General features: G+C 36.1%; 1 protein-coding gene across 2 annotated transcripts; it reads left to right on the top strand.

Moving 5' to 3' along the window:
• The first annotated feature begins 464 nt into the window (after positions 1 to 464).
• plxdc1 (plexin domain containing 1) lies at positions 465 to 23,890 on the top strand. Of its 2 annotated transcripts, XM_028818822.2 has the most exons (14): positions 466 to 808; positions 5,574 to 5,755; positions 8,431 to 8,574; positions 8,869 to 8,938; positions 10,221 to 10,343; positions 12,374 to 12,492; positions 12,643 to 12,742; positions 16,572 to 16,667; positions 17,170 to 17,251; positions 18,687 to 18,747; positions 18,830 to 18,962; positions 20,519 to 20,554; positions 21,088 to 21,236; positions 22,330 to 23,890. In XM_028818822.2, the coding sequence occupies exons 1-14, from the start codon at positions 730 to 732 to the stop codon at positions 22,447 to 22,449; spliced, it is 1,494 nt and encodes a 497-aa protein (XP_028674655.2). In that variant the 5' UTR covers positions 466 to 729; the 3' UTR covers positions 22,450 to 23,890. The 2 variants fall into 2 exon arrangements, with proteins under 2 accessions (XP_028674656.2, XP_028674655.2); XM_028818823.2 differs by lacking the exon at positions 20,519 to 20,554 and having other exon boundaries at positions 465 to 808.
• The last annotated feature ends 2,620 nt before the right edge of the window (positions 23,891 to 26,510 follow it).

The raw sequence follows: 26,510 nt of genomic DNA, 5'->3' as shown, positions 1-26,510 counted from the left end.
TTAGCACACCTGGAAAAACACTTAGTGAACTTGCTCTTAGGAAAAACATTAGCCAGGAAATGTTCAAACATTGTCTCTTTCAGATTTGCACATGCTTTCATTCTGTGAACTCACAACAATTACCTAATAAACCAACACCCTTTGCTTCATCACACATGTGCCTAGTATGTATGCAATATTTAGCCATAGACACACTTCTGTACTCTGAAAACTTAAAAAGCATATTCACAAAGGATCACTGAAACAAAGAGCAAGAACTCATCTAAGATCCAAACACAGGATATTAACTTTCAGAACACTTCTATGGACGCCCTTTGAAAGGGATACACTATGAATTAATCAGGACTAGGTGAGCATATAACCACAAGAGGGAGCCTTTTCTCTGCTTTGCTTTTACATTCGCCATTAGCAAGAAATAAATAAAAAAAATAAAAGCGAAAATCTAGTTGTCTGTGCTCTGCTCTGATTACACTGGAGAAACTCTATGTTGAGAGGAGAGAAAGTGAGCCGAAAAGGCAGGACACTGCGACCTGTTAAATTACAAAACCCTCATTCCCACCATATCTTCTGTTGCCATGGCAACAACTGAGCACTCAGCCTAGGAGGGAATTTGGACAGCAGCTCCTTAAAATCAGAAACAAACTGCACGAGGGAGGGAGAGAGAGAGCGAGAAAGAGAGAGAGAGAGAGAGAGAGAGAACAGAAAGGAATTCTTTCAGGTTGCTCGACTATGATGTGTTTCGGTGCCTGCATTTTGATTTACATCCTTTGTGTTGAAGCTGTGACTGTCTGGACTGAGGATCTAAAAGGTAGGAACTCTTAATGTTCAAAGAAATCTTTAAAATAATTTCATTTTTGGACATAATTGAAATGTGGGAGGCAGCTTTAATTATCTAACCCAAAAATGTTTTTTTTTTTAAACTTATGACACTCTAGGTCACTGGTAAGGACAATATCAGTAAATGTTGCTAAAATATGTAGTAAACAATACTATTCTGTAAAACAGTTCGACCAGGCACAATGTTTCTCAGATGTGGTATCAGAAACTAAAAACAATCTCAGAAACCCTCTTCTTTTAAAGTATGTCAGCTAGAGAGAATTAGGTTAATGGTTGGGTGTAACCACAGAAAAAAGGGTGTACAAGTTGAGGGCTTTGCAGCCACTCACTTACTACAGGACATGCATGGGGTACTCTTAATGTGGCAACCAGTGCAAAGTGTGTGCTTTGACTATTATTAATAAGAATTTCAATATTCCCACAGAAGAAAAGCCATCAGTAGAGTTCTGTGGATGCCTACCTGATTGAGGCTGCATAGCTGAGCTTTTAACTCTGCACCCAAGAGATATTTTTTTTCAGTAGCAATGACCTAATTATAACAGTCTAAAAATATGTATAGGACTTATTATCCCTGGACACTTAGCTCTACATCACTACTGCCCAAAAAAAGCAGCATCTTTTTCCACATGCTTCCAGTAAAATGCTATTAGCTTTTCCTTGTATTTTCCCTTCTTTCCTGAAAGCCAGTAAGGTTGCCTTGTTTGAAAAATTGTTTCCTGGGTGGCAAAGATGCAATTCTGCCTGAATCTTCCTGCCATTATTTAAGGAAAAACCTGGAGATGTAGTGGTGTAATAAGTTAAAATGTGCATAAAAATGTAAAGAAGTTGGCACTTGGAGCAAGGGCAACTCCAGGTTGTAAAATTAAAAGACAGATCATATTGACTGTACTCTACCATGGTGGCAAATAAACTGCATTTCTACAAACCATTTGTACATTTGTGTGCACTTTTGTCGAATGGGTTAGATTCAAATTGGACCAAGTTATATATCTATGGTACCATTCTCAGTTCTTGGAGTAGTTAGAATTTTATATTGGCAATTGTAAACATATATAGGTTAGTATTTCATGGGTTAATTTACAAAGATAAATAAAAGCAACTGCACAACCACATAACGCTGAAAAATTAGGCATTACAGAATTCCATTTGACAGTTTTTTGTGAGTTTCCAAGAGCAAGTGGCCACTTCAGTCATAAGTCAGTATGAGCATGGACAAAAATGAAACACAGAGTCATGGCAGGGGCTAGGCAGATCAAGAGCCATTGGGATATCCACTGGAATAGTCTTTGAATATTACGGTTGTCCAGCTGCTGTGCAGAAGTGCAGTTACAGTATACAGATCTGACTGTATATGATGAGTTCCTGTCACATGAAGAGAGCATTTTCCAAGTTTGAAGTACTTGGGTACATAGAGTCCAGTGTCTGAATCCTGGCTTATTCATTCTCTATGTAGAATATCAAGGTTCTAGCCATGTTTGCATAGGCTTGTCTCCAGGTTTTTCTCACACACCCTGCCTTACATCTTGCCTGAAGACGGGGTCTGAGTTGCCTCGAAAGCTTGCCTATTGTAATCTTTTTAGTTAGCCAATAAAAGGTGTCATTTTGCTTGACTTCTCACTACATTCATAATGGCTTACATGGCACAACACCCTAGTACTACTCACACATCCTAAAAAAATGCAAGTAGGGTTAATTGGCAAGTCTAAACTATCCTTGTATGAGTGATCAGGAACAGAAATACAAATAATCTCATACCCTGCAAATGGCTGGCTTCTGCCTTGCACTTAATGCAGCCAGCATGGGATATGGCATATGGAGCTCTGAAGTCAATCAAGTGAATTAGACAATGAATGGGTGGATGGAAAATAATTGTACCCTAAATTGTTTGTGTTTGGACCTGAACAGCTGTGCTGCTTGTTTGCAAGATCCCTATTCACTACTTAAACAGAAATTGGCCTCTTCAGTTTCCATTAGTTTAAAAGCTTTGGGTGTATAGAAACTATTAAGAAGTCCAATAGGATTTTAGACTAGTATGATGTGTAGAGCAGGTCAATGTAAAGTATGCTTAAGCTATGTAACATACTAGTGAGGCTTCACTTGTGTACAGCATTTCATTCCTTATTACAAAAAGGACAAGGTAATGCTACAGAATGTTCAGAGAAGAGAAACTAAACCGATTCCAGATCTGCAAGGTTTGAGCTATAAAGGGACACTGAAGGAGCTTGACATTTCATTTTAAGCAAATTGTGATCAAAAGGTAATGGTGAAAAAAATATTATGATGGATCACAATTAATATTTTAAATTAAGCTTGTTGAAAAGAACACTGGGACGGAGAAGGAAATTTGTTAAGGGTACATTAAACATTAAAAAGTTTTTTCTACACACATGGAGTAAACTACAAATTAGTGTGGTAGGAGTAAACCTTTAGGGTTTCTCACAGCTGGACTTGATGTTATTTTGGTAACATTAGGCAAACTGGATTGGTGAGATTTGTTGGGCTCAATGGCCTGTTCTTATCAAAATTGTTGCAATATTGTAAAAATTACATGGCATGAGTAACGCATGGAAACAAAATATAATTTTGGGTGGAATAATAATATAAACATATATCTAATGTATATTTTTGTGTACAATGTACATATATTTTTGGTTTAATATTGTTTCATCTTTTTGCTGCCAGTCATTTGCTACATATTTAATTAAAATATATAGCATTTGTACTTATTTAATAGCACTCTGGGCTTATAATGGAAAGTGCAGATTACAATTATAAACTGAATTAAGTAGTAGTTAAGTTTTAGGGGGTTTGTCTTACGTGAGAACTAATGCCCAATTAGCCACAACTGAAAGCCTGTCGGAGAAAGGTGGTGCTGTGTAAAACAAACGTTTGGAGAGCACATCATTATTATGACAAACTATCATTAACTAATTAACAAAAGCAAACCTACATGTTAAGGGTTGATTTATTTTCAAGGCACCATACTACTATGCCCTCATCCTCTTTCCTGTAGGTTATCTCATTGTTGTTCACTATTGTTCCAGACTGCTCATTAGCTGACCAGCCAACAACAGTATATTTTTGTAAGTCTGCCTAATATCTTTCCATTTAACACAGTCCAGCCAGCAAATTGTAACAATGACAGAATGATAATATACTGACATTTAATTCAGCAAACACTGGGAACCTTGACAAATCCAAAGGAAAAATGGAAAAGATAAAAATGTAATATTTACTGCATAAATATTTGTTTTAGCTTCCAAAAAAGGTAAAAGTTACAATTTCAGCTGTACCTATAGAAATATTCATTTCATTTATATATTTCATCCAAATTACCTTACATATCACAAGCACATGAAATCCAAAACAACAACCTAAGAGGTGATAAAAATGATTTAAACTGTAAAGTGTCATGCGATAGTGTTGACACAGTCGAAAATGGAAAGGTACAAAACAGTTTTTATGCAATGTTAACAAATACTTAGGCAAAATGAGTTAAGGTGATTATTGCAGTTAAAACTACTCCCACCTAGTATTAATGTGACTATTTGCATGAACAAAATCTTTTACTTTAGTGTTCTTTTTAGGAGGACTGATGCCATATAATATGGCATGAAAGTTTCAAATAATTATATAATCAGGACAAAATTACAAATATTTTTCATTTACAAAAAAGTGAGCATTTGTGTATGAGCTCAGTACTTCTAGCCATTCAGCCTATGAGATTAATGTGCTGCATTCATTGACTTTCTGAGTCCAGCATGTCATTTTACCACATGATGAACCAGAAAATGCCCTGCCTATAAAACCTTGACCAAAAGAACTGCCGCCCACATAGGTTATTACTGAGCTCCTTCTATATTTTGCCTCACTAAGGGCCTAGCTGATCTTGCTGAAAAATAAAGCCAAGACAAACAGGACAGTTAAGCTGCTTTCCAATTAGTACAAACCATGTACATTTTTAATGGTTTATAAACTGTACAGTAAAAAATATATATATATATATATATATATAAAAATTAGGTCACCATGCTGGTTCTACACTGGACTACTTTACCCATCCTGTCCAGAGACACACTAAAATATCCTTGCTGTACTGTATCAGTTTATGTACTTATCTACATCTTATTTTGTAAAACATCAGTTCTAAGATTGGTAAATCTGTATTTGGCTTCCTATATAAGGAGTAATAAAACAAAAAAAAAAAAGATTTTTTTTTCCTTTATTGCTTGTGGTTCCATCCACCCCACCCAAAGAAAATCACATCAAGGGGCCAAAGAAAATTAGAAAGATAGAGGAATGCCAACATTCAGACAGATAAGAATGTTTTAGAACAAGATGTGAACGTTCAGTTCCTTGAGTTAACTGGGAACAGTTAAAGCTGTTCATAGATGAAATAAATCTGATTTCAACAAAGTGAAAGCGTTGCTACAAAATTGGAATTATGACAGGAAAGCTACAGTTTGCCAGGCAGATGAAAGCTATCTGCATGTCTTTGACTGAGAGAACCTACTGATGGGTGTCAGCTTGGGTGTCATCAACGAAGCATCAATGATCCAAATCACATTTTCAGTTTGGAATTTCTAGAAGTTTCATTTTGTTTATGTCTGCCTTGCTCTTGTATCAATTAGCATTGTACTTTTGCTGCTTTGTGAGGACAGCTTACCATTTCATAAACTACTAAAAAGCCTGGTCAGACACAGCCTTTTGTCATGCAATCTGTTTCTTTTTGTCAGGTTTTGAATACATTCCTCAAAAACCTGAAGACCAGATCAGTACTACAAGAGGAGATGAATTCACAGAAAGAGGCAAGAGAGACTTGAACTTTGAAAAGAGAAGTGCTACAGGGCTTAGTCATGAAAGTGTTGGAGGAGGCCTAGCAATTGACACACTTCCTGACAATTTGACACATATTGTGGTAAGTGTTGTAACATCTTAGCATACTGAATCAAGTCACAAAGCTAATCATCTCAAAAAGCTTTACCACATCTAATCAGTCCATAATTCAAACAGTGCATCCAATAATGCTTCTCTATTCCATCCAAATACAATACAATACAATACAATACAATACAATACAATACAATACAATACAATACAGTTTATTTTTGTATAGCCCAAAATCACACAGGAAGTGCCGCAATCAACTTTTGCTTTTTTTTTTTGCTTTATTTCGCCTTATACAATTTCTTGTATTAGGAATTTGTTAGTTTTCGCATACCCCTTGGGGTCAGAGCGCAGGGTCAGCCATTGTACAGCGCCCCTGGAGCAATTACAGGTTAAGGGTCTTGCTCAAGGGCCCAGCAGAGTAGGATCTCTTTTGGCAGTGATGGGGATTCGAACCGGCAACCTTCTGGATACCAGCACAGATCCTTAGCCTCAGAACCACCACTCTGCTTCTAAAGTGGTACTTCACATACTAGTAATTCATTTCAGATTTCCTTTTTTTCCCCCAAGTTTTATCAAGCTTACAGTACAATGTGGTACAGTTCATGCAAAAATACTATCAGTCCAATATTCCAGACATGAATGTTTAAAATTAAAATGTATTAATGCATAATCAAACCACAAAACCATTGTTCTTTCCAGTTCAGAGAGCTTTGTGAAAAAAGAAACAGGCCAATACAGAACCTCAACGCATTTATTTTTATCTGGATAATTTCAGCAAAATTCTAAGCAAACTTTGTACCATTACTCATAAGGATACTGTATTTTTATTTTTCTAGTTTTAGATATTTTTAAAAAAAATTCTTTGCCATTGTGTTATAGAAAATGTGGTGAAAAGACCTAATCTCGTCAGATTTTCAGAATAAGATCACAATAGATTTAGCGTTTTTCCAATCTGATACTACTCCCAAATATGCTATTAACCAATTATGAGTATTTTAAGTCCAACATTGTCTGACAGTAAGAAAATATACCAAGACAAAGCAGATTGATCATGTGTAAAAAAATGAAGGAATGTCCAAGCTGGAGCAGCAGTTGGCAATAAACCAATTTGCACTAATTGAAAGTGTGTAGCTAGCCACTCACACTAAACTACTTCTCCTACTGCATGATCATTGCATATTTTTGGAAATCATATGCCACTGCAGGGTAGGGAATACAAATGACTAATGTTTAAAGCCTTCACAGAACACCAAATGTAAACCTGCTAAATTAATATAATATGGAAATATTACAGGTACCTTATAGAAAAAGCCATCAAGAAACATAATATACTGTACCCCTTATGAAGCCAAACCTGAACAGTACAGTGTGCATATTAATCTGAATTAAGCTGTTTTCATAAACATAAGGGTAAAAAGAATGGATCAGTATCAGAACCTTTTTAACAGTATGCTAAATGCAGTATGTCCACAGTTTTCATTTTCTGGTGAAGATGCTAAAGCTAAGATAGAGACCTTCAGTAGGTGTAGTCTCAATGGTTTTAAAGAACCGGAAAAAATTAGGTCCGAGGTAGACACACTCCACGTTTCAGACTTTGCTTTAATCTCAAACTTAAGAACTTTGGAAAATTGAGACTTTCTAACCATATCAAGAAAGAAATAGCATCTTTGGAGAAGACGACTTGACTTTTTCAAACCTAACTCACATGGATGTTTTCACTTATTTAAGACCTCTTCAAAGTTATCTGAGAGACTGATCAATAACTGAAATTTGCCCACATTATTGTCACGAGAGACTTAAACTCTCACAGGGTAGCTGCTGACACATTAGATTAATACTGAATGCCTCTGACGCACATAGACTAAAACTAAGCTGTTCAAGAGATAATCAAAGTAGAGATGGTTTTCTGAAATCAATTATTTTATTACATTCCTCTATGGCACTTGGAGGGATGATGTGCTTCCCGTTAACATGTTTGAAAAGGCCTTTTACCTATGAGAACTATGTTAAAAGTTTTCCAAATTAATTGATGTTTCTCTACATTCAGGATAAAATGTGATTCCAGGGCAAAATGTGCTGACAGTGTTTCCGGAGTCAGAATGTCAGATGAGATCATTTATGGACTGGCAGGCAGTTTTCTGTTGCAGGCATATGACAGTCACATGGAGTGCAGTCCCATTGGTGACATCCCACTCTTTTAGTTTCCATGTGGCTCCCTGCTGCTTGACAGCTGTTGGCTGTATTTTCTCACTTTCCAAACTTTTGGAGGCTCCTAAATGTACACTCCGTGATTTCCAGTCACTTGCAAATCTCTCAGTGGGACTAATCTCTCATTGTAGGATGAATTAGTGGAAAGTATAAACACTTGAACTGATGGTTCTTATCCAAAATACACTTGATAAACAGGGTAAGTCACAAAGGTCTGAATCATCATGGCGAGCTTCTCAATGGAGTGAGGAGTTTTTCTTATATTATTGCTGCAGTGGACAGCAGTGTGAAATGTACATAAATACTTCTGTCAAGCATTCTACATACAGTGGAACACCCTCATGTCAAGATCGTGGTGTGATGAACTGTCAGCTGTCACTGAAAACTGACCTATAGAGCAAAATAAGTCACATTTTTGGTAGTACTTAATTGACAAACAAATGGCACTATTATCAATAAAATCTTTTATATCATTTGGCTTGCTTGTTCCTGCAGGAAGATGACCGGAAATACTACTCTTGGAGCAGTTTTGGGCCCCAGGACCCAATCACCACCCAGATGTGGGTGGATTTGACCTCACTGGAGCACAGCCAAGTACGAGTACATGGGATTCTTTCCAACACACACCGTCAAGCTTCGGTAAAGCAAAGACAAATTTATACCTCTCAGCAAATAATAAGCTTGGCTAGTCTAGCTTTCATAATAGTTTGTATGTGCCCAGTGGTATCCTCCCAACTGCAACTGCTTGAATTCTGCATGTTCCTTAATACCTTCTACTTGTAAGCTGAACATAAACATTTTGCTTGTGTGCATCTGTCTTGCTAACTTGTATGTCTAATTATTTGGTCCTTTGTGTCAGCTCTTTTATATTTTTTCATATTCAAAAATTCTGACATTTTTAATCTGGCCCAAAACTGTCTTTTGCATTTGCAGCAGGTTGCCCTCTCCTTCGATTTCCCTTTCTATGGACACCACCTGAGACAGATCACTATTGCAACTGGGGGTAAGAGGGTGCTGATTACACTGAGATGCAGGCCTCACGTCTTCATCTGATCTGAAGTGTAGAAAGCTTCTGCCTCCAGAATGGCTCCAAAATCCTCACCCAGGTGTGGGATGCACTTCAGTGGTTTTTCTCTTGAGGCACAAAAAGGAGGATGCAACTACTTAAGTTAACTTAAGTTAATCTTCATATTCAAGGAGGTTATACAATGTACTATTTGTTTTCTACAACTTTTACAGTACACAGTCTGTTTTCTAGAACCTTTACAGTACACATAAAAACTCAGCTGTTTATAGAGAGCAAACAGGAACCATTTAATAAAGTAGAAATAAAATAAACACAAGGAGCTAAACAAAAACTACATAAACCAATCAGTCAATCCAAAAGAGCAAAGAAAGAGATCTATATCACTGACTTAAAATGAGATTGTGAAATCATCAAAAATCTACAATGCTACTTTTTCTCAGTAGGGTTTTGTATGGTAAAATGCAATGTACCCAAACAGCCTTCATAGAAGTCCATAGGTACTCCTGTAGTGGTATATCCATATCTAAAGATCATTGCTGTTTTCTCTAACCAAGCTGGAATAAAAACATGAGCCCACACTTATAGCAGTTTAACTTTTACAATCCCCATATAAGATGTTGAGGGAATAGTGAACAAGAATTCAATAGGAAATCAGTGTTACATTCCCTATTCAAGATGTTGGGGGAATACTCAATAAGCATTTCAAGTGATCAGCTACTGATTTTCTGAATAGCATAAATTTTTAAGGGTGTCACAGTATTGGCAAAATCTACATCCTTGTGTAGGATGGGCAAATCACCCTTCTAAATCTAAATATACATTTATATGATATGCTGCGCATTACTTAAAACCTTTGTTGGAAGTAGAACATAATATAGTGGCTCCAAGCATAAAAAGGGCTACTAAATCTGGTGCATTCTAAACCACAATGGCCTTACTGCTACTGGCCGTTGATCCAAGAATCATTTCTGGTTATGGCATAATACATTTTTATGAACAAGACAAAACTGTTCAGACTATTAATCATAACTGCTTAGTACAGATGTTATAACTGAACTCCTTATTTATTCTGACTTCTTACTGTCTTCTTTATTCTTTATGCACACCAAGTCATAACTCAGTAGCAAGCAAAATATAAACACTGCAGGTCTTTCTAACAGATTTCCTCATTGTAGTCAATTTACTTTTGACCCATGATTGTCTTGCTGACTGTGGTTTCCTACATCAGCTGAGCTAATCTATGTACTCTTTCCTCCAGGCTTCATATTTACAGGAGAGGTCACTCACCGGATGTTAACAGCAACTCAGTATATTGCTCCACTAATGGCAAACTTTGACCCCAGCATCTCCAAAAACTCAACAGTCAGGTACTATGATAACGGTAGGTGGCACAACACACGGCTGGCATCTTTCAGGCATCATTCCAATTAATTTTTTTGTTTATAGAAAGAGGGTGACGGTAGAGATGGAATTGATCAAATGATTTCAATTAAATATTAACAGGTCAAGTAATCATATCATATACATAAACCATTATGCCAGACTTTACTTATTTTTTTCTAGTGCTCCTTATAGTTTAATCTCTATTTTAAATGGTAGTTTTTTTTAAACATTAAAGATGAGGCAGATATTATGTAAACAAAATTTAGTTACTACCATATAAGAAATCTTTGAAGTACTTTTCCCCCAAAATGGTGCAATAACAGCAATGTTTCTTAAAATCATCAAAAATAAAAGGAACTGACTGTGGATTCGGGAGAAGATTTAAATTTTTAAGGGTCAGCATCACTAAAGACCTTGAATGGTCCTACAACACTACCCTCCTTGTTAAGAAAGCTCAATTGAGCCTTCATTTTTTAAGAAAACTAACTAAAATCATCACAGTCTGGTATGGTTGCTGCATGTTGGCAGACCGTCAGTCCTGCAACAGGTGGCTAAGCTTGGCGCAGATTACGAGTGTAGCCAAGCAACCATTGACACAGGAAATTTATGAAAAGCAATGCCCAAGGAATGCCCATTCCATCACCAGACCCCACATACCACAGCGATAAACACCATTGAGTAAGAAATACTGTAGCATGAGACTCTTACAGCATCAAAAACAGTGTTTACCCCAGCCAGTAAATTGTTAACTCGTATATAGTCCTTTGCTTGACCCAAGATTGAGACTTCAATATGTACGCATCTGTGCTGCACATTAAATGTTACTGACCATTGTGAAGTCCACTTATTTGTATTGTATGGCTGTTATTTGTTCTGTCTGCTACAGGCTAAACAGGTAAGTTTAAACAGCACCCTTGTTTATAGTAGGTAACTGATACAATTCCTACTCAAGATGCCTTGGAAATATTAGCCCCTAGAAACCTTCTACTGAGGTTCTCAACACATTTTCCAAACAGCATAAGGTTTTTTTTTTTTTAATATATATCCTTGACAGAAGGATAGATTTTATAGAAGAGAAAAGTATACCAACAAAAGTATACCAGCTTCTCATCATTCGATTAAAGGATAATGAAAGTGTTCACTAGAGGCAGGCACTCACATCAACAGCTGTAGCACTATGAAAAAAGCAAGGACCTTGAACATACGAAGTGTTTCAAGTAAAGAGTCAAAAGCAGTCAAATGCTATATACTGTGCTTGCATGTGAACAGTAACACTATTTTGCATATGGTAACTTCAAAGGAAAAGACAACATAGTCGGTCTTTGCTGCATTAACAATGTATAAACAATAACTGTTATTATATGCAAACAATTAGCAAATCAGCTGGCAAAAACTGACTTATTGTAAAGAAAAGGTTCAAGCATAAAAGGCAGATATATACCTTTAAGTATACAAAGCCCAAGCCTGATATTAGTCTTCCGTATATCTTCCATCTACTGATGTTTTGAGATGTAAAGCAATTCACACTAACCTTAAACAAGAGCAGAACTGAGAGGCAGTGTAATGATCCGTTTTGCACTGCAGGTCATTTGCCAATAAAGTGAGTTGTCAGAAAAGCATTTTGGACAAAAAAATCATTAAGAAGCAGGCAATAAAGCAAGTTAATCATCCATGAATTTCTCACACCTGTTTATTCTGCCATAGGTTCACAGGGGGCTGAATCCCTCTAAAAGTCCACTGCCAGGTACACTCACTAAAACCAAACTAATTTAGAGTTACCCATTAACATAACCTATACATCTTTGAATTGTGGGTTTAAGCCAGAGTGCCAAAAAATGCCACAGCCAGCTATGAAGAAACAGCACTAACCACTGTGGGACCATGCTACTCCACACTGGAAGTCCCCGAGACAAATGTTCTCCTAATAAAACATTGTTTTTTTATGCTGTAAGTCTAAAGTAAATAATGAACAATTTGACTTTTTAATAAAAGGTTAGATGTTTTAATGCTTTTCTACTCCCCTTTTAGGGACAGTATTTGTTGTGCAGTGGGACCGGGTGATACTGCAGGGTCGCAAGCATGTGGGTGCCTTTACTTTCCAAGTTGTACTTCACAAAGAGGGAAACATCACTTTCAGCTACAGAGATGTGAGTAAAATTGAGCCTGTACTCAGTATCTAGGCACAAAATGATGTTTTGACACACATCTTTACATTTTATCAACCTCCAGAGATTTATGTTGTGTTATTCATTCATTCTCCCACAGTTCCTTTTGACCCTATTATATGTTCCTTCTAGGTCCCTATTCCCATAAGAGAAATAAGTTCAGTCCAGCACCCTGTCAAAGTGGGACTCTCTGATGCTTTTATGGTGTTCCAAAAATCATCACATAGTGAAGGTAAGCAGTACAATCCACATACAATATCTTAATTCTCTAATGCAGAATAACACTACTTAGTCATAAACTACTTACACAATATACAAACAATCTAAGATGTGTTTTTTAAGTAACAAAAATGTAATATACAGGTTAGCTTGTTAGTACAGTACACAAGTTATTCCCACACATTTCACAATCCTGACTGCAAAAAGGATGTTATAAAGAGTGGTCTACTATTAGATAGAGTCAAATGTACAGGCAGGTATAAGTACATCAGAGTATCATCTTTTAAGTGATTGTCAGTACTTAAAAGCATACAAAGGTGTTTAAAATTAAATTAAATGAATAGAGGTTTCCTGCTTGTGTGGACGTACAGTAAGAGTAACACAAATCCTTAACTATTTCTTGGGATGATCATTACTGGCATAGATGCTGAAGAGGTAAAGACACTACAAACTCCTACTATGGATGTTTATGGCCATATCACATATAGCACTGACACTGTTGAACCCCATTTCCTAAAAGACATCATTTAAAATGGCCTATTATGAAGGATGACCAGGTAATATAGCAGTAAAGGTAATACATTTTCTTTACTAGAGATGGTCAGTGTTATAACATCTGTATTAATCTTGCAGTTTGTTCCCTTACTAAAGAGTCTGCAGACAGCAATTAGAAATTATTTTCTTTAATTTCTTAGCAGGTGATTGCAAATCCAAGGTCCAATTAGATTATATTACTGGCAGGTGTTTTATTTTAAATAAACACTGCAAGGGCATTATTTAAATGTTTTACTCCTCTCTTGTAAATTAGACAAACAAGCATCTAAAACTATAAACATATTTCAAAAAAACACTGGAAAACCTGCCTACAGACAAATGTCTTCAAACAAAATACATCAAATTGAGTTTTGGTGCAAATTCTAGATCATTTTTGAAGTTTCCCTTCTTCGTATCGACCTCTTAACTTGTATCCTGCATTTCTGTGACCTCAGTTATGCCTAAATGTGAAACACATTTGCTGCTGTGGTTCCCAGTCCAGTCCATTAGACACACCCAGCCCAGCTGCATCTGTAATTACAAGGGAGGCCTTTAAAGCACTTTTGGAGTGATACTGAGTTAAGTTCCTTGATTTAGCTGCCTCCTCCTCCTGTCCCAAATGTATAGTACTGTTTTTCCTCATCATACACTACAATGTAAAAAGATACTTTACAGAGCACTAATCCAGCTTAGTTTTCTTTTTCAGTACTACTGCAATAATGTCAATCTTGTGCTAGTCTGTAAAAAAAAATGAAGAAAAGGCGTGTGCTGTGTCAAGACCACCACTTAATTGTTTCTTCTTGTTAGTATTTATTGGACGAGCAAGACACAAAAAGATGTGTCTTTGATGTGGTGATGCTCATTCTTTAGAGCTCAGCCAAGAATGTTTCTGAGCCCACTGTGTATCCCGTAACATATTTAACTATTCAAATCTGGTTTCCATTCTAGCTTCCTGTCCTGGGCAATTTCATTCACTAGTTTAGAACATACAAAAGTCTCTAATTGTTGCAATTTTAAGATTGAGATACACTTATTTTTTGTATTGTACAGGACTACAATTGTAAATATGTAGCCTCAAGTACTTACCTCAAATGACCCCAAAACAATGTTTTCCCAAAAAATGATGTTCAATAATCGTACTGTACATGCTCCTGAAATCAAAATTCTCTGCAGATCAACAGCACCACCCTCTGTTGTATTTAGAACATACACTTCTGGACTATTTTTTTTACAAGCACATTAATGAATAAAAAGATGATTTACTGTACTGTTAAGGACTGGATCCTAGTCAGCATGTGCAGAGGGTTCTCTATTCTGTGGCATGTTAAGTTGAAGTAACACCATACACACCATATACAATGTCTTATATCATTCTCTGCATTAAAGAACTTGAACTTGTCCTGCTGTTCATGCAGAACAACCATTAAACAGTTATTAGATCAGTACAAAAGATAAAGCAGCCGATAACAGTCTAATCAGGGGATACTCACTGGCTATTCATTTACCCTTACAGAGGAACCGGGGTGTTCATTGACCCTTATGATAATTTCTTAAAACAGTTAAGATTATGAATAGAATCCAAAAAGAGACAAAATTCTAAGCATATCTCAAACTTGTATTTCAAAGTCTTCTTAAGATTTGACATTTGATATACTACATCTGGCCTATTCAAATGGCAGCCTGCAGGGCCTCATGTAGCACAGAAGCAACCTCCGAGTGGCCCAGTCCGTGGTACCGCCAGAAACGCAGAGAAAAACTGAGAAAAGCACACATCATGAGCCTTCAGAAATTCCTACAGTAGAACAGACCATGAATGCAATACTTTGTGTAACCTAGCAACATTCATCCCACAATTCAGCATATTGCTGTGTGGCTGGAAGTGGTCTATGATAGTGATTTTTTTTTTTTTATGATGGTACGTATCAGTACCTCAGATGCGACAGCTGGTCATGGCATCGACTACATATTAAATGAGTGTGCTGAGTCTTGGTTGTATTCCAGTTGCATCAAATTAATGTGAATGTGGGTTTTCATAAATTAATCTAATCGTTACTCCAATGAGAGCCTCATTACTGACAAGTACTGTCTCTTCATATGGTTGGTTGGTTGAAAACTCCCCCACCACCATGGTCTGATCCATGGCTGTTACGAGTATGATGATCAGCCATTGGCACTAAAGAAGAACAAAACAGAAAGACTGCATTTGATGTAAATATGCAAAAAGTTTGGATTTTTTCTTTTAAAAGTTAACCAAATTAAGCACCGATTGCTTTTTTTAACTACATACCTTTTTTGTAGAATGTACATTTCGTTATTAACCTGTGGTTAATATTCTTCGATTTTGGAAATCCTATGTTTGTAATTATAAGCTATCAAGCACAAAATTAGGCAGTAGAGTACACCTATGTAGGTGGCGTAATGGTAGCGCCACTGCCTTACAATAAGGGGTTTGCGGCCTGGTTCTTCAATGCATGGAGCTTGGAAAGCACTTTGGGTAGTAAGTAAAGTGCATATATAAATGTAAAGAATGACCATTATACTTGACAATTTCTCAATTTCAAATTCTAAACCTTAGGTTTTGTCACTAAATAAACGAAACATGTACTGCTAGGACTCTCATCCTCTATATACCTTCAGCGTACCTCAAACTTGATTCAAGCGCAATGCACATGTACCGCCACATTTTTGTTTTCAAAAAAAGGCACTGCTAATCACACATGTGGTGATTTAAAATGAACCTGTTTCTCCAGTGTGCAGTAGATGTTGTATTCATGTGTGTTACTGTTATCATTTGTTATGGGTCTGTACACTGATGAATTATCAATGCTGTTAAAGCTTTTTTTATTCTGTTAAATGTTCTTTGTGATGTGCCTGCATCATATATGACCAAAAGATTTATTTTATTTAAAAAGGTAAACAAATGTTATTGCTAATACTGTGCACTTTGAGATGTGCCTAGGTCAGATGTGACTGAAGATTCCATTAAGTTACAACTTTTTATTGTTTTTTTATGTACTTGTTGACACATTCATTTGTGTTGGTTTAAAATCTGTTATTACCTGCTGCTTACCGGCTGCTAAAAATGTCTGGCCCAGCTACATTTTTTGGTTTGAAAATCTGGCCCAACTGAATTTGTAATCGAATAGTCCTGTACCCTAATGAGCAATCCATACCATTACCCTGTAGCAGATATGGATTGCTCTGGCTTCCAAGGATCCTAACTCACATATAGCAGGTACTTAAAGTGTCATTTCTTGTTGCCTTTCAGAGTGTCTATGTCTAATTTTTGTTATCTCTTACTAATACAGAATCCCATCGGAAGACAATATATGAATACCATAGAGTAGAACTGGATACAGAAGCCATAACAAATATGACTGCCTTTAGGTTTACTCCATTGCCAAGTAAGTCTATTTATAATATACTAGGGGGCTGTGCCCCCTGCTTGCCCACCCTCTCCCCTAAGAAGCGCGCTGCGCACTTTGCAACCCTGCTGCTCACATTGTGACAGGGGGGCTGAACGCACGCAAAGGAGATGCGGTCGGATCAGCTGCTGTCTTGCTGCTGCTACTGCCGAGCTGCGTATTCTGCTTGTCACGCTGCGTGTCGATCATTTAAAACCCTGTTCAGCAGCTGTCCTTTTGTCTCACGGGAAGTTAAAGTGTCTCCGAGAAAATCACATATCATCTCCTTCCAAGCCTTTCAAAATTTTTTTTATAATAGAGAGACAGAAAAGGGCTTTACACTATTAACACATGCTTTGTGTGAATATTTGTCCATTGTACTCCAACACCCTGTGCTAAATGTGCCACACAAGTAAAGAAACAAACCAACAAAGCACAAAGAGAAACCAACAATGTATACTGTCACAGTGTCCTTATGGCTACCTTCTCTCTCCCATTCCAGCCTGCCTTCAGCACAACAGCTGTGAAACCTGTCTTAACTCCAAACTCAATTCTGATTGTACCTGGTGTCATGTCATTCAAAGGTATGGTTGACCGCCACCTTTTTTCACTCACATTTAATTTCATCCATGTCATCTTGACATTCATCTCTTTGTTAGTGGTACAAGTTTAATTTTTCACACTTAAACATGGAAAGGCATTGCACCACATGGGGTATAAGATGAGTGAGATGCAGGAGTATGCCAGTCATTGCATGAATCATAGAGATGTAGGAATGGTCTTGTTCAGCTCATTTGAGAGTTAGGGTTAGAGGTTTCCAATTACTTCAGCTCTCTTTTACCAAGTCACATGTTCTACTGCCAACAGTTATGGTTAGATTTGATGCTGTGATTCTGACAGCTGCAGAATATGAACCCATGGTTGGCGAAAAATTCTAAATATCAGCAAAAATTAAATAACTCAAAAGTAATTAATAGCAAACTCTCTGAACAGAACAAACAGAAAACAAAAAACAGCATCAAGAAAGAGAAGAAACTATACATTAGAGATTGACAACAGAGACATAATATTTAATGAACTAATATTTTGAAAAATGCCACTTTGTTATACAGCTATTGAATGTTGCAGACCCTAACCAACTAGAAATGGAGAATGTCAAAAACGTCAACACACAAGTTTGCGTGTGTATCATAAGGGTCAGTCATCTAAGAGATTGTGTAATGTGTGGATCAGTTGATCAGAATTAATGTGTTGTGCTCTATCAGTCACTGTGAGATGTATGGTCAACCGATGTATGAGTGAGAGAGATGTACTGTATGGACCAATCAGTTAGAAGCTAAACAATTGTCTAACAAGAACGTGTCCGTCAGTCAGGTGTACTGAGTTAGGGTAACTGTTTGTTGGACTGCACACAAATGAGGAAGATTTAGTAATCTGCCAACCTGTATGTGTAAATGAGAGTAGGTGCAGGTGTCTGGTAGTCATAGTTTGTGTATGCAAAAGAAATATTGATTGAGTTCATTTTTAAAAGTGGCTTTTGTGTCTAAAAGTTAATTGTTTTTGATAATTTTGTATCAAGGAAGATTACAATTATAATTCACTATATATCACTGAAACTACCATACTATAACTATCCCAAAAAAAACTACCGGTGTTCTGGTAAAAAATAAATGCTTCTGTGAAGTATCAAACCAGTAAGTATATGGCTCAGCAAAACTTAAGTTGTGTGACCAAATATCAAAAGGCAAGCACTTGAAGACACTTTCTCACTACTGAAAAATCTAATGCTTCTTCTCAATGTGCTCTTTATAAAGTCAATAAATCTTTGCAAAAAGTATAACCTAACATACCTTCTTGCTATGCCACAATGCACACATAAAATACTTTTTCATAGACATATAGAGAATAGTCTAGCCAGTTCCTAAATCTGATTTTTTCTGAAAAGTGAAACAATTACTGCCATACACTGAGTCAACTCACCCTTACTTTCACATTTCATCTGATTATCTTATGTTCCAGGTGCTCAGATGGCATTGACAGACACCGTCAGGAATGGCTGGATTATAATTGTGAAGAGGAGGTAAGTCATCTTGCCCAGTTAACAGGCTAAGATGTGCCGAGTCAAGTACATACTTTCATATTACTTCACTTAATCATTCTAGGCAAAAGGAAAAACCTGTGAAGATTATGTCGAGCAAACTGCTGGTCCTTCATTACCATCAATATCAGTGACCCCTCCTGGTGCTGAGCCAAGCCCAACCACTGATCTAATACTGGAGAGTCTAGTCACTGAAGGTGACCTCTTTTTATTATCCAACATTGGTGTGTACAGTGATGATGAAAAACTCACCCATTAAATGTCTGCACAATTTATTAGGCTAGAGATTTCAATCTTAATATTTTCCAATGATTAAAACAAAAAAGTGCTACAGTATCAAAGTGCAAGAGCAATTCAATGTTTACTTTTAAACTAAATTTAAACAAACAAAAAAAAAAAAACACCACTGATCAAGTCACTATTCAACCATTTTGCTATGACACATGTAAATAGGTTTTAGTCCAAAACAGTCTACTTTAGTATTCACAAATAATTGAGTTGAGTCCACCTGTGTACACAGATAAGCAGTCCATTTGAGTTTAGGAAATTACAAAGCTGATTAGTACAGCTGCAAAAAGAAATTTTCATGAATACAAAGAAATGTTAAAAGCAAAAAAAAATGTCAGATATGACCTTTAAAAAGCACTAATTAATGGAAGAGGAGAATAATATTTTTAAAGCACTGAAAAATCCTCAAAGCACAACAACATCTGTTATAAAGAAACAGAAAGGATTAATGTCCAGATGTGAATCTGTGGAGAACAAAGGATATTGCAAAGTATACCACCTGACAAAAAAGTACTAAAAAAAAAAAAGAGTACCAATGAGTGAGCTGACCAAGAGTCCTGTAACAAGTAAAGAAATTACAGCCTTCTATGGCAGAGGTAAAAGAAACAAGCTCCAAAATACAAGCAAAGAGAAAGAGGGAAATGAAACCTTTGTTGAAATAAGCTGTTATTAAATGTAAAAAACTTCCAAGGTCCAATGATACCAAAATTGCCATTATAGCTTCAGAGCCAATGGCTCCATTAGGCAAATGCATAAAATCATACCTCATGTTGAGTTAGTCATCCTGATTGCAAAGCAGTTTTACAGTGGTGCTACTGTGATGTAGTCTTAAAAAAGACTCAAGAAAAAGAAGGCAAAATTGATTAGACAAACGGAAACCTTTGCAGAAAAAAAAAAATTTAAGAAAAATAATTTCCAAAATTAGAATATAGGTGTGGCCACACTAAAGTGTGTTTAAACCACAATAACAATGTCCTATTGTATTGTATCCTCCTTAAAGCTGGGACTGAAGTAAAATCAACATCATGTGACAGACTGATGTCCACCAATTGGCGCAATTCAACCTAAAAATAACAAATTGTTAAAGACAACAAATCAAAAATAGCATTTTTACAATGGTACAAAACTGCAATGGTGTTATACTAAAAGGCTTATGATTATTATACAGGTATTGATACAGAACTTAGCTTCTAACAAATAAGCAAGTAGATACTAACAGAGTTCTTTTTTTCATATATAATTATGATTTAAATGCATCTGTACAATGGTGTTTTTACTTTAACATTAGTCTATATAGTGTTGGTAAAAGTCAAATCACATTTATACATTTATTAAAAATTAATATAACAAAAATAAATATATTAAAAAAAACTAATGACATGACATGGTCATGAGCACTTGGTACCAGTCATGTCATCAGTAATCAGTAAAACAACTTAACTCTAAACTACCTTCATTCTTACAGATGACACCAAGACAGATATCCAATATACTGATAATGGTGAGTAAGCCAGCATTACCTTTAATTAAAACAGTTGCCTATATGCACCATATTACCTAAACAGACAGGTCTCTTAAACTCATTCATAAAGTCTGCTTAACAGTTTATACAGCACAGCTCTACTGGAATTATGAACTTATGGCCGTGTAAGCAGAGAGGAACATGATATCAGCATTAGTTTTTCCTCTGGCACAACTTCTCCCTCCCAATGGTATAGTAAAATAAAAGGCCTAAATAGTGAATGCAGTCTTAAAGAAACATGTACTCATAAAGCTCCTTCACATCACCCCACCTGATATGTGTAGTGAGTCTTTTAAAGAGTCGGCCTATAAAAATAAAACATAATGCCTCTTTTTTCTACTTGAGTTACCTCAGGAGCACTTACAGATTTTTAAATAGCAAGAAATCAGAATTTACTAATGATGCTACAGCCTTAAGAGCTACCAGATTTCACTTCACATGACACACGACCTATAGACATCTTATTTGTTAAATGTGTCCCTACTACCCTACCCCATCCCCTTCTTTTGCAGAAACATCTTCTGCTCAGCATGGGACACCAATGCACAGTGGCATAATCGCTGGAATTGTATCTGCAGTGCTGCTACTTCTTGCCATTTCCCTACTGGCACTCTACATCAACCGGCACCCAACCTTCACTTCAGCACTCTTCTTCCTTAAGGTGAGTCTGCCAAAATGAATTGCATATATCTAAAGCTGATAAGCTCTTTTTAGCCTCTACTACTTAAATATTGTTAAGTCCCTTGCTGCAGCTATCCTCGAACTACAAATTTCTGTACCAATCTACACATCCAACCAGGAGCATTAATGTATTGCTTGGCATCTTGTTAGAAACCAGTTACTGGAGAGCTACAGTACTGTTGATTACTAAAAAAACATTTCACATTCAGGAGTTCTGCTAATGACTCAATTTAGAACAGGGCTGAGCTGTTCTCATCTGCTTTTTTTTGGGTCTCCAAATTAAATGTACCCTCAAGAGGTCTATATATTAGTACATTGGTCATTTTTAGCTCTTCAGACTATATTAACATTTATTCAGAAACCCTGCTCAAATGCAGAACAAGCCAGCTAAAGGAGGAGGATGATCAGTTCTCAAAAACACACTTTAGTCCAATTACTTCTTACTCAGTGTTGTCTATAAAGAAGGCAGCCTGTTTTAGCCTCTGAAGTGATCACAGTGAAATATAATTAAAAACCTACACAAGATTTGGGATGTGGCCCATTAACTAAAAGTGATACATATATACCCTATAAAGTCAATTTTGGAGCAAAGATGGAAAAAAATTGCATTAAGTATGACAAAAGTCATCATGTGTCACAGGCACATAGCACAAAAACTTAATTTATATTAAAGATGCTGTACTGCATTTGTTTTGTAAGAGCTTTGTGATGATTCACACTGCGACAGACAATAAAAATTGCTTGGAAGAAGGTTCAAATATATTATTAATTGCACAGGAAAATTAATAAGCATCACAAATAAGGTAAATAATTGCATATGAAGACTTTGTTTAATGTCTCCATTTTGTTTCAGCTTCTCTTTGTTATAATGTCAGCCAAGCAGGAATTGTAAAGTGTGTATCCACTGTACATTTTGTGAATGTTCACTTGAGGAAACTATACTCAGAGGTGCAAAAAAAAAATGCATAATTAAGACTGAAGTATAATCCCTTCAAAACATGCATTATGTAGGACTGGAATGCAAGAAAAATACTATACATCTTTAATGATGCATAATACATTTTTATTCACAGCGGCGCTCCAACCAGTGGCCAGCAATGAAGTTTCGTAATCAAGCCAGCAACTCCAGTTACACAGAGATTGAGGTTGGAGGTCACGAGAAAGACAGTTTCATTGAGGCAGAGCAGTGCTGAGAACAAGAAATTCATCAGGAATCCCCTCCCTTTTAGTTACAACCTTCTGCACTCCATTAGATTGCTGTTTAATATCTCCATGGGTCGACCTGCCCCAACCCAAACTGGCCAAGTGTGTACACCAATTCACTTTTGTTTCAAGATATGCTTTCCATCTTTCAATACAAACAGTAGGCTTGCAAGCAGTACACCAAAAGGTTGTCATTATCAGGCCAGATTGTCACTGTTCTGGTCTAGTAGAGAACACCACACCTGTCATGTGAATAGTGCAGTTGCCAGTGACGATCCATTGTTGCTTCATACTGATCATTTACTTTCTTTGCTGTTTCACTGATTCCATTTGAGGACAGAGATGATCAAATTTACTGTACTGCACAACACTTTATGCATTTTACATTGATAGGTACTCTGTCGCAAAAAAAAAATAAATAAATATGCAAAATAATATAAAACAAGTTTTTAAAGAATACGGTCAGCTAATTTGTGAAAACATTTATTTAAAATCTGAGGTTCAATCCATCAATGCAACCTTTAACCAAAATACTACTTTTTGTCTTGCTAGCCTTTATTAATCACAGCAGCTGGCATTAGCCTATCAAGCAGAACTGGACAACAGGCTGCTTAAAAGAAGCTAACACAGCAACTACCAAAATGGCAAGTGACACTGGGAAAGCTTGCTTGTTGTAATGCAAAGCTTACTTTGTGTTTGATTAATAGAAAGAAAATGAAAATACTAAAAGTAACTGAGGATTGAGAGAAAAAGAATTAAAGAAAATATTATAAATAAATAATAATCCATTGTCCAGATCAATGTAACAATGTAAGTACAAAGAGAACAGGAGTAACAAAAGTCATTTTAAAGCCGGTGCATCTCAAATAACAACTGTAAGGCACACTTGTTAAAATACAAGTAAGTAACATTTCATTTGCAGTTAAAGATGCACTGTATATAAACCAAGGAGCCTTTTCAGGCAGTAAAAAGGACTTGCCACAAATCAGAAATACTTGAAACAAAGGAATTGCATAAATACAGTCAGTAAGAAAAGGTGCCCTCTGCTGGCAAAGGATTATACAGCTATCCTGTAAAAGACCTATTACAAAAAAGGCCTTGTTGGAGTAAAGTTGGTATTTTAATTTAAACTTTAGCCTTGTGGATAAGTAGTTGAAACCAGAAGGCTAAAGGTTCTGATCATACAGCTAGACAAATGCTGAATTCTGATTCTGAGACTCTGTTGGAGCTCCAGTTGTAGAAATACATAACTTTGCAAGCTGACTCCTACATATATAGCATTTATACGGTATATTTACGGCATATGTTTGCCATGAAAGACCCTCTATGAAATATTTTTAATGATGGCATCGATATACATCACTAAAGGTCATGGCAGCTCAGATTGGCAATAGAAAAAATAACCAAATAAAGGTGCATTTTGAAAGGTGAGTATGTGTTATATTCTTTTCTAGAAAATTCACTTACACTGCAATTCTGGTCCATCTTTTTCTCCCCCATAGTACACAAGTCATGCTCTTTCCAATTTCTTCTAAGTGATTTCGTCACCTAAGGCAATTTTGCCAGAATTACCAGAGCCATTATCAGTAGCAAAACTAAAACTGCAATAAAGAATTATGTTAGAACCGCTTCCTACATACATTGTCAGGTTTAGTTTTTTGACCAACAGAATAGAAAGGCAAGTTCACTACATGAGTAACATCATGCATAACTATGAAGTTTCATTTGTTCAGTACCACAACAGAAGTTAAATATATATAGACAGCTATAATTTGCCTAAAAATGTATCTTTTCTTAGCCAACTTGGAATAAAACAAATGACTAAATGACAAAGTAATATAGTTTTTATTTAAAGAAGTACCTGTACCACTTTACTAATGTGACAATATACAGAAACCTCCACAATCTGTTTACATTAAGTAAAGCCCCTGGTACAATTCACAGCCAGGCCTGCTGGCTTTTTTGGGAACTTAGATGTACCAAAACGTTGATGAAAATTTGAAAGACTACGGTTAGCACACATACAACTCAGCTCAATGTTACCATCATGTACACGCTTTATGGAGTACAGCAGATCAACTAGGAAGTGGTCTGTGTAAAAAGTACGACTTCTGTACTAGTTTTTATTAAGTGTTTTTATGATTCCATTACATTAACCATAAATATCCTATTTAATCTTTAAATATGTATAGTATGGTTTTGAGTAATGCAAACAAAATCAAATGTTAAAGTTCTCAATTGCAAGTGTTGTTATATTAGCACACCCTTGTCATTTTTATATTGTATTTGTACTAATAATTAACACATCAAGCTCTACATTTTATTTTCTGTATTTAAGACATTTTCAAAGGGGTCAAATATTTTCAAAGAAAAAAACAAAACAAAATTGGTAAATACAAAGGGTGTGAGTTTTTCAGAAAGAGAAAACACTGCTGTTAGAAATAATACTTATTATGCCTACCCTTAGAAACTGACAAGGCTTACTTGAATGCTACAAAATCAAAGAAGCATTCTGTTTGTACTCAGTATTTTCTTCCATAAACGTAAATTGCATTTACTGGTGCTCTTTGTTTGGATTATTTTCTTAAAAATACTAAATTGTGAGATCAATGCCTTCATGTTCCTTACTTTATATATTTCCTCCAACCCAGCAGCAGCTGCTTTCTTAGAATTTTGCGACCATGAAATGGGACCCAAGATGATTTCAGAATGTAATGACAAAGCACAAGTAGAAGGACAAAGTAAAACTCCTTCAAATGGATATGTGAGTTTTTATTTAGGTGTCACACTGCAACATCCTTGAAGTTCAAACACACAAATATTTTGAGAAAACAAAATTCAAAACAAAACAAAACACAGGACCAGTCTCATAGGACAAACCCTGTAACTGGACCTCTTCTGCACATAAACATCTATTTGTTTACCTAGTTATATCCTTAATCCTAGCGAAGGATTTAAGTATTTTCAGTGCAATTAAAATTTTTTCAAGTTTTTTCCTATCAGTACAAATTAATTTGTAACAGACGATGGTACAGATCCTGACAAACCAGACTTAATTTGTTCACTCTCTACAGTTAATCTGACAAGAGCACTACATCTAGCTGGAGTCAACTTACTTCACAATGTAGGTTAATCAAGGTAAGAAAGGAGAATAACAAATAAGGTTTCAGAAAAAAGAAAATAGGTCTAACACAAAGACACACTGCACAAAGGCTTAATAACAAAATGCATTGTTACCTTTATATTGTTTTTGAGTTGCTTTGCTACCACCCAAAAAACAGTCAATATACCTTTTGCTGGAAGGGCACATTTGTTAGATTAAATTTGGTTTTAGCTATGGCACTTTCTGTGTTGACCTTGTCTACATGAGTTTTTCTCTATGTACTCCAGCTTTTGTGGCCCTCCATGTTACATTAGATAGTGACTTTCAAATGGCCCCGGCATGAATGTGTGTGGATTTGTGAACAAGATAGCTGTATGATGAATTTGGATACCATACAGTGCTGGTTGTTGCCTAGCAGCCAAAGCTGCAGGAAATAAATTCTAGCCTTCACAGCCTTGAACTGGATTAAGAAGGTTTTATAATATGTAGAAGAATTGATGTTAGGAACGTGTACAATTGTACAATTCGCTTTAAAAAGTGGCAGATTTCATACATTAGGTTTATTTATAAAGTACCAGGAAAGTTCTTCTCATAACAGGGAAAGGTGTACTAACAGAAACTCATTTTTACATGTCAAAGAAACAGAATCCCACCCAAAAACCCTGCTATATACTGCAGTCCAGAAAGGATACAGCAGGAATATCTCTGCTCCAAAAAAACGTGATAACTCTCCCAGAAACCGTTTACACTAACATTTTTCATTGTACACATTGAACTGAGCACAGGTGGGAATATTTACTCACTCTTGTTTCTTCATATGCACTTTCAGACATATACAGTACTGTTTATTTTTTTGAAGGAGAAATAGCTGTGCTAAAATTTGCTTTGAAGAAAGAGATATCAGAAACTCACTTCCACTAACGGAATCCAAATACTTCTGACACTGAC

Source organism: Erpetoichthys calabaricus, chromosome 14 (assembly GCF_900747795.2).
Source record: "Erpetoichthys calabaricus chromosome 14, fErpCal1.3, whole genome shotgun sequence".
NCBI classification, from domain to species: domain Eukaryota; kingdom Metazoa; phylum Chordata; class Cladistia; order Polypteriformes; family Polypteridae; genus Erpetoichthys; species Erpetoichthys calabaricus.
The sequence above is the reverse complement of the archived record's forward strand: the minus strand, read 5'-3'. Positions and strand labels throughout refer to the sequence as shown.

Bases quoted from the DNA above. Each gene is read 5' to 3' on its own strand.
- plxdc1 (XM_028818822.2), top strand. From the start codon at position 730: ATGATGTGTTTCGGTGCCTGCATTTTGATTTACATCCTTTGTGTTGAA. The intron at 809-5,573 runs GTAGGAACTCTT...TCTTTTTGTCAG, and splicing joins CTGGACTGAGGATCTAAAAG to GTTTTGAATACATTCCTCAA. The intron at 21,237-22,329 runs GTGAGTCTGCCA...TTTTATTCACAG, and splicing joins CAGCACTCTTCTTCCTTAAG to CGGCGCTCCAACCAGTGGCC.